Source organism: Pan paniscus, chromosome 13 (genome assembly GCF_029289425.2).
Source record: "Pan paniscus chromosome 13, NHGRI_mPanPan1-v2.0_pri, whole genome shotgun sequence".
NCBI lineage: Eukaryota > Metazoa > Chordata > Mammalia > Primates > Hominidae > Pan > Pan paniscus.
The window spans coordinates 108,343,274-108,358,405 of NC_073262.2; the positions used below are offsets into that span (position 1 = coordinate 108,343,274).

General features: G+C 47.7%; 1 protein-coding gene across 13 annotated transcripts in view; it reads left to right on the top strand.

The window, feature by feature from the left end:
• The window catches only part of NRP2 (neuropilin 2), a 116,212-nt gene that overhangs the window by 59,540 nt on the left and 41,540 nt on the right, over positions 1–15,132 (top strand). For all 13 annotated transcript variants that reach the window (XM_003820782.6, XM_063595240.1, XM_008974234.5 and 10 more), the window contains 4 exons: positions 2,026–2,375; positions 4,582–4,726; positions 8,569–8,685; positions 11,678–11,818. In XM_003820782.6, the coding sequence (XP_003820830.2) occupies positions 2,026–2,375; positions 4,582–4,726; positions 8,569–8,685; positions 11,678–11,818 (753 nt within the window). The remainder of the gene's footprint in view (positions 1–2,025; positions 2,376–4,581; positions 4,727–8,568; positions 8,686–11,677; positions 11,819–15,132) is intronic.

A 15,132-nucleotide genomic window follows, 5' to 3' on the forward strand; every position in this document is an offset into this window, starting at 1 on the left:
TTGGACAGACATACTAATAAACTCATAAATAAATATAAAATCAAAACTATGATCAATGTCTGGACATAGAGGCTTATGGTCCTTGGAAGTACATCGTAGGGGATTTGACCCAGCCTAGGAGCTCAAGGAGGACTTCTTTGAGGAGGTGATGATTGAGGTGAGGTTAGAAGGCAAATAACAGACATTACCTGGTGAAGAAGGGAGGGAAAGTGCACCAGGCAATGGTCACAGCTTTCTCAATGGCACGGTGGCAAGAGGGACCAAAAGAGGAAGTGAGGAGCATGGACACGGCTTGTAGGCTGAAACCCAAGGCATGTAGATTGGAGAAGACCAGAGTGGGAGTTGGGACATTATAGGAGGCAATGCAGGGGGTGCAGATGGGAGATGATGATGGCTGGATTAGCCCCAGAAATTTATGGACAGACCAATCCCCTTTATCTTGTGGGCTCAGCCCAGGGCAGGCAAGTTGCCTCTTTGACCCGGAAGTGTTTTCAGTGTACATCCATCCACGTGCCTTTCCCCTAATCATTCCAGCTCTGACAGGGAGTGCTCCAAGGTCTGACCCTGTTTGAGGTTTCTAGTTAAAACACCTTGTGTTTGTACAGTCTCTGCATCTCCACATGCCTTTCTTGTTTATCATCTTGCCTACACTTTCTAACAACCCTGTGAGGTAAGGTGGGCCAGGGACTGATAAGGAAACCAAGACTCAAAGAGGCTAAATAGCTTGCCCAAAGTCATTCAACTAGGAGGTGACAGAGCCAGGATCTGCACCCACATTTTCTCAATTCAAATTCTCTGCTCTTACCACATTTACACAAAGACCCGTTTTCTTCTAATGGGATCAGTTTATGCTAATCCTGTCTAGGGGACTATTTTCTGTCCCTTCCCTGTTGCTGTTCCAGGATAATCAGCAAAGATTTAGGTAGAAGTCATTCTCTGGAAGATTGAAAGGAGAGAACCAGTGATTTTGAAGAAGGGGAACAACCTGGAGGATCTTTTTTATCCATAGCTCAGTTTGCAAGTATGAAATGCACATTGACTATAGACCCTGCCTTGCCTGACATCATTTATTCATGCATTCTCCACTCAATCATTTGTTCCACACATCTGATGTGCCAGGCACACACTGGGAATGGGACATAGAGACAGGAACAAAACAGATGGGGTCTCTGACATCGTAGAACTTTCAGGCTAGTGAGCAAGATAGATAATAAACAAATGCAAGTACTGGATAAACTAGAATGTGCATATGAAGGAAAAGAACAGGGGGCTCTGAGGGAAACCAATTTAGTGAGGATTGAAAATTTGGGAACAGCTTTTCTGTGGATATGACACTTGAGCTTGGGGGTAAGAAAATGTTAGTCTGGGGGTGACTGAAGGGAAAAGCATTTTGGGTCATGGGAACAGCATGTGGGAAGGATCCAAGGCAGTAAAGAGCAGTTATTTGGGAAGTAAAGACCTGATACTGATGCCAGGAAAGTTTCCTTCTACTTGGCAAAACAATTACTAGGAAATAGTTCAATGTTTAGCTCAGTTCCCCTGTTCTCAGTGTCCCTGATAGGGTCAGTGGGGACTAGTGTCATCGACAGGGATGTGCAGACACACATTCTGAGAGTCCTTGGTTAGAGCTGTAAGCACAAATAGTTAATGGCCATTGGATACTTAAATATGCCAGGCACCGTCCTGTGAGCTCTTAGTAACTAACAGAATCCTTGCAACAGCCCTCAAGAGGTAGGCACCTCTATTAGCTCCCCTTTAGATCTAAGGAAACTGAGGCAAAGAGCAATTAAATAATTTGCCCAAGGCCCTCTGACTAGTAAGTGGCAGAGTGAACATGAACATAGGCAGTCTAGCTCTGAGTCCAGGCTCTTAACCACAGTGCTGTACACATTCACCATGCAAAGAAATTAGTGCTGACTTAGTATTTGACAGTTGGGCTCTTTTGCAGCTCCCTTCTTATAGGGGGTGGTCCCTGGTTAGCAGGTGTCAGCCATGACCTCTTGTATCTTCCTCTCCTCTCTGCAGATGCTCCCTGCTCCAACATGCTGGGGATGCTCTCAGGCCTCATTGCAGACTCCCAGATCTCCGCCTCTTCCACCCAGGAATACCTCTGGAGCCCCAGTGCAGCCCGCCTGGTCAGCAGCCGCTCGGGCTGGTTCCCTCGAATCCCTCAGGCCCAGCCCGGTGAGGAGTGGCTTCAGGTAGATCTGGGAACACCCAAGACAGTGAAAGGTGTCATCATCCAGGGAGCCCGCGGAGGAGACAGTATCACTGCTGTGGAAGCCAGAGCATTTGTGCGCAAGTTCAAAGTCTCCTACAGCCTAAACGGCAAGGACTGGGAATACATTCAGGACCCCAGGACCCAGCAGCCAAAGGTAGGCTGTTCTTGGAGGCCTCTGTAACGTTACCCTCAACAGGGAGGCTAAGTGTGGTACAGGGAGTTGAGACTGACGATGTCCCATCTAAACAGTCGTCATCCAACTCCTGAAATCCAATAAAACAAATATCGTTTGAGAGATTACTTTGTGCCAGGCACTGTGCTAAATACCTTATTTCTGACTCTTTTGTTTGTTTGTTTGTTTGTTTTTGAGATGGAGTCTCTGTCACCCAGGCTGGAGTGCAGTGGCCTGTTCTCGGCTCACTGCAACCTCCGCCTCCAGGGTTCAAGCGATTCTCCAGCCTCAGCCTCCTGAGTGGCTGGGATTACAGGTGCCCGCCACCACACCTAGCTAATTTTTGTATTTCTGGTAGAGATGGGGTTTCACCATATTGGTCAGGCTGGTCTCGAACTCCTGACCTCAAGTGATCCACTTGCCTTGGCCTCTCAAAGTGCTGGGATTGTAGGCATGAACCACCGCGCCCGGCCTGGACTCTTTTTTAATCGTTACGACATCTGTGCAAAGTAGATCTTTTTGTCACTCCCATTTTAGAGATGATAAACTGACACTTGATATCATGCCCAGGGTCACACAGTTCACCTGTGATAGAGCCGATTCAGAAACTGGAAGTCTGACTCCAAAGTCCAGATGCCTAACCCCTACTGAACACTGCCTTTTTATAAAGTTCAACACTCTTTATACACTCTTTCAGATAAAGTCTCCTTGAAATTGGCCAGACATCTAAAGGGGATGTGGTTTTTGGAAGCCAAGCTATAGAAACTAGAGGTTGACTTCCAAAAATAACGATGTTTTTCTGAATGTCGCTGCATTCCTTTGTATTCTCCTAGTTTTGACTGCTTAGATCTTTCCGGCCTCTCAAACTGAGGCAAGGGAGAAGCAAGAGAAACTCACCCCGAGCCAGAAGCTCAGGCCAGTACAGCCTACTCCCCTGCCACCAGAGTGAAGGTCAGCCTTCAACACAGACACAAGGAGCCCCAGAAGGGGAGGAGACGTCATACCTCTGTCCCTCCCCAGATCAGTCTCCTGGCAGGCCAGGCTCTCTGATTCTTATCTCTAGTTACCCCTTGTTTTTCTCAAAAGAACAGGTCCCTAAAAAAGGAGGGCGTTTGCATGTCTCGGGGCCACCTTTGCTAAGCAAATGTTTCCATTCTGAATACAGCGGCAAGAGTTGGGTTGGAGGTTTTGCAATGCTGAGGTAAACTCCCAGCTCTCAACTCCAGAGGCTTAGAAAGGCTCAGGGCTTGGTAACTGGAACCTTGCATCGATGGAGCAGAAGTTGGACCGCAGGCTTCCCCAGGGAGAGCTGAGCCTGGTTTTTCTTGGGAAAGAAGTTGATCTTTGCCATTGTGGGAGACAGCCCTATCCGAGACAGTGCTTCTGGTTCAGAATTGTGGACGCAGGGCATCCTGAAAACTGGAGTGGTCCTGCTGAATTTCTGGGGGCTAATCAGCTGCAGGCCCTGGCCACCCACTCCTGTCCTTCCCCCGGATGAGTGTCTCCAAGTGTACTCTAGGCTGGTCCTCCACCCAGCTCCACCAAAGCAGCCCCCTGCTCCCCGCATCATCAGTTTTATGTACTGGGGCTCCGTGTGAGGTTTCTTTTGACAGGAGTGCTTTCCCTAAACAAAGGTTTGGGAAACAGTCTAAGACTATCGATGTGTGACCAGAAGACAGTGTCATTGGCCTAGGGGTCATTTTCCCGTAAGGTTCTCAGTGAGCTAGGAACTATCAGTCAGCTTGGGTTACCTCAATGGAGGCTTTCATGCATTAGAAAAAGAAGTGTCCCTTTCCCTGTAGACCAGGAATTCAGAACGGTCAAAGATCGCCCAAACTGCCTTCCCCGCTCTCTAGCCAAAGTCAGCTGAAAACGCAGTTGGAGCCAAATTCTTCCCCAGATACTCCATTTTAGTCGCCAGGTAAAAGACACAACCTGGAAATTGCCACCTTTGTTTACTTCCTATTTTCCATAATTCTGGGTCCCTAACCACCTTCCAAATGAATAAAATCCTTGGTCTGAAAATGAAGCTCGCGTGGATCAGAATGTCCCAGTGACCAGGAATCAACTAGGAAGCTGCCTTCCTAGCAGGACGTGCGGGGCAGGGAGGAGAAGGGGAAGGAAAGGGAAGAAGGTGATAGGGACTGGGTCCCACACCAGAAGGGCTGAGTGGCCTCTCTCCCTGCAGCTGTTCGAAGGGAACATGCACTATGACACCCCTGACATCCGAAGGTTTGACCCCATTCCGGCACAGTATGTGCGGGTATACCCGGAGAGGTGGTCGCCGGCGGGGATTGGGATGCGGCTGGAGGTGCTGGGCTGTGACTGGACAGGTAAGATGACATTTCCTCCTCTTTGCATCTCACCCACATGGTCCTCTGACCCTGGCATCCCACGAGGCCCTGGGAGGGCTGTGGAGGGGGCAGCCATCCCAGGAGCTGGAAATGCTGCAGATCCCTGCCGTGTTCTCCTGCCTCAGACCACGGGTACTGCAGCCTCTGGACTTGGGACAGTTTCTCAAGGGGTGTACTTTGTCTTTTTTAAGGGATCATTTCAGTTCTCCAACCCGAGTCTCTCAAAAACAAATCATAACCACACACCACCCACCCAAATTCAATTAGACCCTGGCTCTTCAGGCCAGAGGGCTGTGGCTGTTGATTTAGGGAAGAAAAAAACCCCTCATGATAATAAAGTAATCGGTTTATGTCTGAATCTGGCCTCCAGATGTCAGTGGCTAAGAGACTTCATTTTCATTTCGGAGCCACATCTGTAAAAGGCATTTATTTGCTCAGGAGGGACCCTGTTGCAGGGAGCTGATGGGGGCAGGACTCCTTCTCATTGTCCTGCTCATTCCTGCCAGGTGGCCCAGGCCTTGGGGAACACCTCTCATTATTCCAAATGAGGGTGAGGCCCACGGAGGGTGCCCAGCCTTCCTGGTTTCCGAGGGAGGGCCCTGCCCTTCTGAGTCAGGCCCTACCTTCCTTTCCTTGGGGCGCCAGCCCTCCTCCCTCAGCAGAGCTGGCACCAGATCTTACCCAGAGCTCACTCACTGCCTGCCAAAAGGAGTTCGTGGGAGCCACTGGGGCTCAGGGACTGAGCCTGATGCCAGCAGGAGCAGCCACCAGCCTGAGCTATCCTGCCCTCCTCCGCCAGGGCCCCAGGTATCCCCATTTTCCTATCTGTGCCGTACCTGTCACTGGCTCAGCCGGCAGGATGGCATGAAGGATTAATAAGGGCATGTCGGAGAAGTGCTTTTGGCTCCCAGGGAGAAAAATGCTGCCTGTATGCTGGCTACAGCAGCGCAGAGGAGCCCTGTTGAGGCACACGGGCTGGGAATTGGGCCCAAATTAGCCTCCTCACTTTTGAATTGAAGGCAGCCCCAGCGAACACATCTTCATAGGAAGACACTTAACTCCCCATTACCTGGGGTTGAGGCCAAAGTTCCCTGCAGCCTGCTAAACGTGTGTCACCTGTCCTCTCACAGGTGCAGAAAACCTCCCCCCGATACAAGCTGGCTTCATTTATGTGCCCTGGAATCAGGGGCTCAGCGCTGTAGGGGATCCAGGAGCTCGTAAGCCAGTGGCTTTCACACATTGCTGCCCATGATACACAATTTAAAATAATTTTCCTTCACAACCCGCTTCACTTATAAGCACTCACACACAGTGGTGTATACGGGGGGGTACAGTGTATGGGTAAGTGCTTGGACTCTGGAGACAGACTGCCAAGTTCAAGTCCTGCCCCTGCCATTTGCTGGCTGCATAACCTCAGAAAAGTTAGTCTCTCAGCGCCTTGGTTATCTTAGCTGAAAAATGGAGAGGACAATAGTCTGTCTACCCCATAGGGTCATTGTGAGGATTAAATGAATGAATGGATGTGAAATACTTAGACTACTGCCTGGCACCCAGCAAACCTGTTATGATAAATAACTGTAACTGAAACAAAAGGTTCCCAAAGCAATGGTCATCTTAACCATGGAAGTGCACTCCAAAATATTATAGTCGATATGTTTTAAATGCTAGTCATGACCTATTCGATGGATTCCACAACCCAATGATGAGAGTGATGCGTGGTTTGGGAAATATCACAGACCTGGGCCAATTCCTCTTTCATAGACAAGGAAACAGCCCCAGAAGGTAGAAGTCACTTGCCAGAGGTCACTCAGCTGGATGAAGTCCACCTCATTCTTCCCCCCATCCCTTGCCCTTCGGTGCCATGCCCTCCCAGTCTGGCCAGTGGGACAGTTGCTAATGACCTCTTTCCTTCATTGCTCCCCAATCCCAACATGCCCCAAATTACACTGGTGATGGTCAGCGACAGGTTTCTTATTTCAAAGCCCTGCCAGGCCATTCCTTGGAAGATCAGAGTTGAGGAGCGTTCCCCTCTGCCCAGCCTCCTTTCCTTTGAAGTCTCTGACATCTGGTTTCAATTTCAGGGGGAGCGTTGCTGTTTGATGGGCAGTTACCTTGGAGCACCCAGTACAAACATAGTACAAACAGTATAAACACCGAGGCCTCCGTGCCCACCGTTCCTCCACTTTCATTTACACGCCCTGCCCTCTGGTGCCTCATTGGCCCCTGGGTTTAACATTCTTTACACCAATCAGCTGACCCATTTTGCTACCTAACATTTCCAGAAACTGTTCTCCATAGGTCACGTGGCTATGTTTGCTTTTCGAATTTCCATCTGTTTCTCACACTCATCTTCGGTTCACTTCTTCATCCCTATCCCAAAGGATAACAGGAAAAATAATGGGCTGGGCTGAGCTGCTGCAGCTAAATACTTTGGCAGGGCTGCTTCACCTGTTAGTTGGTTTGTTTGTGTTTCAAATAATTATGTTTTGCCTTACTGCCCCATAGTTTGCTTTACAATCGAGTTTCTATGACACAGTGACAAATTTGAACTTACAAATTAGGACGCTTCGAGGTTATTTGCTATTTACTGTGAGCAAAAGGCAGACACAGCAAAGGGAAGTATGAAAGGTTATGTGCGTAGTATTTAATAGCAGAAAGGTGGGAAGCCGACCGTGAAAAAGCTATTCAGCGTATTTAGCAATTTCCTCCAGCTCCTGGCTTTATTAAATGGTATCCTGAAGGGTGCCTGACAAAGGCGCCTAATCACATACAGTAGTGCAAAGGAGCATGTATAGAGATGAGAGGGACAAGGCACTGGCATCCTGTTGGAGGACAGCTCTGGGATGAAGACACCACCCCAAAACACATGGACTTGAGCACCAGTTTCCAGAACCCCTTTCACCCCACCCAGGGCCTGACTCATAGCTCCATTCACTCCCTCAATAGTTGCTGAATGAATGACGGGCATGAGCAAATAAGCAAATGAATAGGTGAATGAATCACCTAGAGCTGAGGTCAAAACCCCCTGCCTGCAGCCAGGTTTGGCCTAGCCAGGGTTCATTGTGTGCTACTTAGTATAACATTTTTAATAAGTTGCCAACATGTAGAGTCTGGAGATTTTACTTAGGGATTTTTGCTTTCTTGTTGGGGGAAGGAAAGGGGGAAAGATTTGGAAGACCTGGCCTGGCCACACTGGGCCACCTCCCCTCCAGGCCCCAATCTGCTGGAGCCAGTCATGGAGGCCACCTTTAAACCAGGCATGTAAGATCCCAGCTTTCACCACCTCCTCTCTCTCCAACCTTCCCCTGCCCTCACAACCACGTCTGCTTTCCTCACTTACAGTAGGTGTTTGGATCCAGGAAACACTTGAGCTTGCCACACCCTGACCTAAAGGCATAGCCCCAAATCACTTTCACCATGTGGAGTCTGAGCCTCTTTAAATCCATATTCCCGTCCATCCAGTTTTGTGCAAACATGAGCCAGAGTGTGCTTTGGTCCTTCCTTGGAGTCAGCGTCGCCTGTCGCCCCCTCCATTATTGTCTCGTGGCCTTTTGTGCTAAACTCGGGGCCTCTGCTGTGGAGTAAAGAATGTGGGTTTGTGTCCCTACCTCTGTCACTGCTGGTTCTGCAACCCAGGACCATTCTCATTCTACTATGGCGATGCCCCTGACTTCACTGACAGCACACAGACATGACTTCAGAGTTTCGTGCACATGTGTGCATCTTCTTTCCCTTCTCTAGAGATGTTTGGCATCTTCCTCCTGCTGGGTTGCAACACAGGCTGCTACAGCATTCTCTTATCTTCCTTTGCCCTTACACAGACTCCAAGCCCACGGTAGAGACTCTGGGACCCACTGTGAAGAGCGAAGAGACAACCACCCCCTACCCCACCGAAGAGGAGGCCACGGAGTGTGGGGAGAACTGCAGCTTTGAAGATGGTAAGCACAAATTGCATCCAGATGGCATGGGTGCAGACTAGTCAGAGTGGGAGCTGGCCTGTGGCTGGAGAGGGACCTAGGGGTCCCCCAGATCAGAGATCCAGGGGATCTCAAGGAAGTGGTAAGAGAGGTGGGGGCACTTAGGGGTTTGGGGCAGTGGCTGTTTACAACCAATGTAGAAGCATTTGGATAGTGTAACAACCAGTACAGCCCTACTGGTGTGAACCCACTAGACATCAGGTGAGACAAGGATGACTCCAAAGAGAACTCCTCTTTTGAGGAGTCTCATTTGTTAAGCCCTCACTATCTTGCTTGTCTGCTAAAGGAGAACCATTCTTATCCTTAGAATTCACAGCTCTGATAGTTTTTCCTGTTAAGCTGTGTGTGTATGCTACAGCCAAGTGAAGATACGGCAGTCATCTGGATGATGGAGCGCGATAGTTGAGTTAATCCAGCAGTTACCTGTGACTTAATTGTGTTTTCCTGTGTCTTTCACCACCACCAATTTGAGAAAGTATAACAGTGATGATTCTATAAGATAGTGCACTGTATCCTCTATAACTGGAGTGCAGATCAGAGACAAAGGCGGAAATGTAAAAAGGCATCTTCAACCGTTCCCTCAAAACTCAGGGGCTCCGCATTTCTGGATGGGTCCCATCACATGGGAAATTCCTTTCATTTATCTTCGGAGTATATCCAAGTTAGATAAAAACAATAATTGGCAGAATCCAAAAGTCAGTCACATTTTAAATCATACTGCTAAAGTCACCAAGTATGAGGACATTTATAAGAAACCACAAATTTTGGAACACCTGGCATTTTGGCTAGAACGTTAAGCTTGACAGCCTCAACTTACAGTAAATTACTGATCATTATTAAATGTTCATTAAACAAAATGAGGGAAGATTGGCAAAGAGACTAGAGAAGTGATGGGGACATAAAGATATAGGTAGATGGCAAAATCTGTGGAACCTGCAAGCACAGCCGTTTGACAGTTAGAGGAACTGCACTGATGGAGTGGATGACTCCAGAAAATGGCTACAAAGAAGAATGGGAGGAAAGCCAAGAATAAATGCTAAAGTTATGTGACTGAAAAAGCAATAATTTAATGCATATGCTTTGGGGATTGTGCTTTCATATTATTGTGTGGGTGGGGGACACTGTTGGTCGGGGTTAGTTGAATACAGAATTCTGACATTTTAATGAACTTGTTTTTGTTTTATGGAGAGAAGAAGGAGACTTGGAGAATCTTCCAAGACATGTTTCAGATAGTTTGAGAGCCAAAAGTGGAATGCATAGGGAGTTAACATATGATATTGGATTTACAGAGTTAGCTTGTTGGGGGACCTGGAGTGGGGGTTCTAGCTAAATGACAATCAAAGGAAAAATTAAGGGTTCTGCTGCAAAATTTCAGAAGTTTATTTTTAATATGATTTTCCCGTTTCTAGTGGTTTGTTTCATTTGAGGTTTCTTTGATGGTTCCTCCCTTTTCTTTTTGCAAAAGTTTTTTTGTAGAATTTGGTTCCTGAGATACAGTATACATGTAAACATTACAGAGGATTTATGCTATATTGAATTACTTCATATTTTTGAAGAGAAAAATAGAAATTCAGAAATTGTCAGGAGAAGGGGTGGTAAAGGCTAAGGGCTGACTTTTCCAAGCCACAGGTTGATGCTTCTGTAATAGATTCCATGTGTCTCTTCTAAACTCAAGCTGACTTTGGCCAAGGGTGGGCAAACATTAAATATCCTGTCCTGGAAAGGGAAGGCATTTACAGGGCCTGGTGGCAATCTTCCTCCTCCCTCTGACGCCAGCAGTGCCCTTCCCCCCATGAGGTGAGCCCTCCTCACCTCTAGGGTGAGTAATTTGTTTCTACCAGTCCGTGGCTCCCTTTAGACTTCCTAACCTGCATTCTAAGACTTCCCCAGGGAAATTCCTCTCTAAGAACCCTGGGAAGGGAAGTGAGAAGGGCAGAGACCCCACTTTCTCCCTGCTACCAACATTAGCCAACATTTTTTCGCTGTCTCCGCAGGCACTGCCGGCAAACAACCAAATTTGGGTTCCCATTTCCTCTTTCCCCACGTCCACACCACCCCCACTTAGTCACACATTTGGCATTAGCTCATACTGGATTTTTGGAGCTGGGTGGAACCTCAGAAGAAACTCTCTTGGTTCTGTCTTCAGGCTCAGGCAGGTGAACCATCAAAGCAGACAGGACACCACTGTGTCATTAGTTCCTGGATTCCCATAGGGAAAGCATTCTCTACCTCCCGGGGTCGCAGCCTCCAGGGATTCAGCATTATGGGAAATTATCTTTCCTCCTGGCCAGCACTGAGCTGAGAAGCTGGCTGGTCTGGTCCCTTCGATTTGCTCTTACCATGCCAAATTTCCCACCGGGCATACCTCCCCATGGAGATGCTGGACTGTCCCAGTCTTCAGAAATAGAGACGGATCACAAAGAGGTGAAGTGTAGCAAACAAGCCTTCCTTGTTTCTGAGGTCACTTTCTCCTCACTGGGCAGAACCTCCCAGGGATTTCAGTCTCTCTGGATGCTAATGGGCTGCCCCATCTCCTCTGAGAGCCAGGTTGGCAGGAGATGAGATAATACTTTTTTTGGGAGCCAGCCTTCCACCAGGGCACTGGGGAGACATTCTTCTCTGGCATTTAGGGAACAGCAATTTTCACATTTGTCTGCTCTCTGAGGTGGACAGAAGAGGCTGATTAGAGCCTGAAGCCATTTGGTGGCCTCATTTATAATTGCTTACTATGGGAACCACTGGCAGACTTGGCTTTCATGCCTGGGAAGGATGAGACCAAAGCCTGACCCGAAAGCCAGCGATCGCCAAGATGAGTTAAATGAATAAGCAAAGGAAGCCACTTCTTTCTCTGCTCTCCACTCAGGCCTTGCCAGCCATTTAAATAGTACCACTGTGGCTGTTCTCTGAACCCATTTCATTTGCCTTCCTTTGGGTTATTGTTTTCCCCTTTTAGACAAAGATTTGCAGCTCCCTTCGGGATTCAACTGCAACTTCGATTTCCCCGAGGAGCCCTGTGGTTGGATGTATGACCATGCCAAGTGGCTCCGGACCACCTGGGCCAGCAGCTCCAGCCCGAATGACCGGACATTTCCAGGTAAGCCAGCTGTGAGTGAAGAGATGAAAGAGTTAAGGCTAGCCTGTTCCACATACTTCAACTCCAGATTCCCTTACAAGCTTCATAACTTCCCACCGCACAGCAATCCTCTATTCTTTGCCCACAAACCACCACAGTCTTTGCTCAAGACGTCACCTCAAAGAATAGCCAGTTGGTGGTTCCCAGCCTCTCTTGTGATTACAGCACAGCCTGGAAGCTGGGAGGGAGAGGGGGAAGCCAAGATAGAAGAAAGAGGAGAAAGAAAGAAGGGACAATTGGGAGGCCCTAGGAGATGGGGCGAGTCAGTGTCCTCTTGTTCCCATAGCGAGCACCCACTGCTATTATCACAGAGCCCCTTGTCAACTTCGAGCTGGGTACGGTTCCTAAAATGGCTCATTGGGAGATGACTGGCCTTGAGTTTGATTTATACATCTCTGAGGGTGCCCTTGCTTCTACACCAAGTCAATTTGAGGGACCAAAATGCTGCCACACCCTTGGGTATCTAGCAGAGCTGCCTGGCACTTGGCCTCTAGAAGAGTATTGCTGTAAGTCCTGGATACATTGTTAAGCCCACCATTTTAGTTTCAGAAAGCCAGATTTCAGAAGCTTCTCCTGGCACTGCTGACAAGAAGGGGTTGCCTCTATCCCTTCTAAACAGGTAGCAAGAGTTGTCTGCTATCTCCACTGTTACGTGCTTTCACAGCAGTATGATGGTAAATGTTTAACAATAGGCTTTTTAGGGATTAAAAAAAAACCTGCTTTTTAACGTTTGTCACTTTCAGTGGTGTAAATACCCTTACCATAGCTGAGCTTAAGCTACCAACACAACATCAATGGAGATGGAGTTGAGAAGTCAGTAAGAGAGCATTATATAGTTTTTTTTTCCATTGTGCAAATACAGTAGACAGAAATGACTCCAGAAGTATAGCTACTGATAAAATGTATTAAGATAACTAGCAAGTGTTGAGTTTGGGGATTTGTTACCTTTGTTTTTTAATACAATTTATTGAATTATAGCTTTATATAATTTAATTTTTACTAATGAATACATTTAACAACTGGCTTGCAAAACACTTGACAAGCAGCTCTCACAAGCTGGTACACCTTGGCTCTAGCACAGCACTGAGTGACTTTGAATTCTCCTGTACTTCTGGCCTGGACCTGAGACCTCCATAAGCACTGGAGAGGAGAGGGGTGAATTCTGGAAATTTAGTAGATCAGTTTGCCAGGGTACAATAGGAAAAGGCTAGAAAATAAAAGAGGGAAAGGGACCTTCCCTTCTGCAGGCTTCCTTAGAACTGCTTCTCACCCCAAGCACTGGCGTGTCCCTTCTTCCCGGTGGGGGCAGTGGGACAGATGCTAGGAGAACACTCGGAGCTGGCCTCCTGACACAGTCCACACTTGCTTCCCCGGAGGGTCACAGTGCCTGATCCGGAGAAAAACATTTTCATATTTCAAGTGTTTATCTCTTCAGCATTTGAGTGCTCAGAGAGATTAATATCTGAAGATCACCACGGCCTCAGGCAAAAGAAGAGAACACTTACCCCAGTCCAGCCTTAATCACCCTCCCTTCTCTGTTCACTGCAATAATGTTTAATTAATATAATGAGCCTCCTGCACGTTGGGAAAAAATACTTATTTTTATAACCCAGCCTGGATTTTTCATTTCATTTCCACTCCTTTGAGACTGCATCCAATTAATTCATGGTTGTTCCCAACCCCCATGTTTTATCTGAATGTAAAGAAGGTTTGTGGGGTCTGTGTAGGTGTGGATATTCTAGTGTTAATGTGTGTGCATGAGTGTGTTTGTGGTTTCTGTGCATGGGTGTGTGTGTGTGTCTGTGTGGTATGTACCTCAGCAGAGGCGCTTGGAATAAAAGGATATAGCCGGGGTCCTCTGCAGGCTGGGGAGGTTGGCTGGCTCTTATTCAGTGTCTGTCCTCAGGTTCATTCTAATGATTCTGGCCTCCTCCCTTGACTCTTCTAAGCATATTTTCTCTGGGAGTGTCTGAGGGCAGCCCTACCCAGGCCACAAAGCCACCAATTACTGAGTCACAGCTCCAGGGGAGCTTAAGTGACCTCCCTTTGACCCTGGCCTGGACCTCTGTTTCTTCACCCGTTCACCACCGCCTCCTCCTCGTCCAGTCCTGGCCTTCACCCGAAAGCCCCTATGGTTGACTTTTGCTACTGGTTGGGAATTCTAGTCTTTGTCCTCCTTCCAGTTGATTCATTATACCCTGTGGTTTGGGAGGGCTTTTCAGAGCAAGCTCACAAAGTGGGCAGAATTCCAACCTTTGGCTGAATGGATGGGGACAGAGAGAAAATTAGGGCCATAAGGAACTGCTAAATCTAATGTTGTTCCTCCCTTAAGATATTGAAAGGGAAAGTAATTATTTTCCTATTCCAGAGGAATCCCGAAGTTTGGGAAAGTGGCACTTATAACCTGCCTCCAGGAAACAAAATCATAATATTGTTCTCAGAGCCCTTCCCTCTATCCTCTGATGACTTTATGAACCGTTCTCTGTATTTCCCATTTTCCTTCTCCTTACAGAGCTTGATATTGGGCTTTAAGCAGGAGAGGAGAGAAAGCCTTTTCTGTTCAGGGTGGTCCTTACTTCTTCTCCATAGGAAGAAAAAAAAAAGGAGGGGGAGGCCCTGAGGGGATTGGGGAGAAGGGAAGCAGCTGGCTTGGTTGGGGGCAGAGCAACTGCTAATGGGTTCAGAGCGGCTGGCGCCCACGGAGTCAGCCTGAAAGCCTGTTGTGTGCCACACTTTGCCATCCACAGAGGGGACCGTCCCACTCTTCACGAGCGTGTGCCATATGCTTCATCCCCTGATGAGATAGGCAAACAGAAGTAATGAAATTTAAGAAAGGAGGTGTCTCTGTCAAGTGTGAGGGGCATCAGGGTGAAGAGAAAGGTGGATGGGAGAGGAGCTAGCCGTGTTGAAGTACCCAACACGGGCCCTATGTGGAAACTGCTTACATTCCTTGGATATTTTCTGATTTCATTATTTTCTCATATTTTCTTTCTTTTTTTTTTCCTTTCCTTTTCCTTTTAAGTAAGCAATTAGTTCTGTTCTTTTTGGCCAGTGGTTGCCTAAGGCTGAAAAGCACCCACTGGTTTCATTCCACTGTTTTCGTTTTTCAAGATAGTCTTTCAAGCCCATCAGAATTTCTGTTTTTAGCTCTTTGCTTGTGGCTTAGCTGCCTGGAGTGTGTTCACACCAGCCTCTGGGGACCCTGTTCCAAATTCAGTGACCCCTGCTAGCTGTGGAGGAACACTCAGTGTTCTCTAAGAGGCCACTTTGGCTTT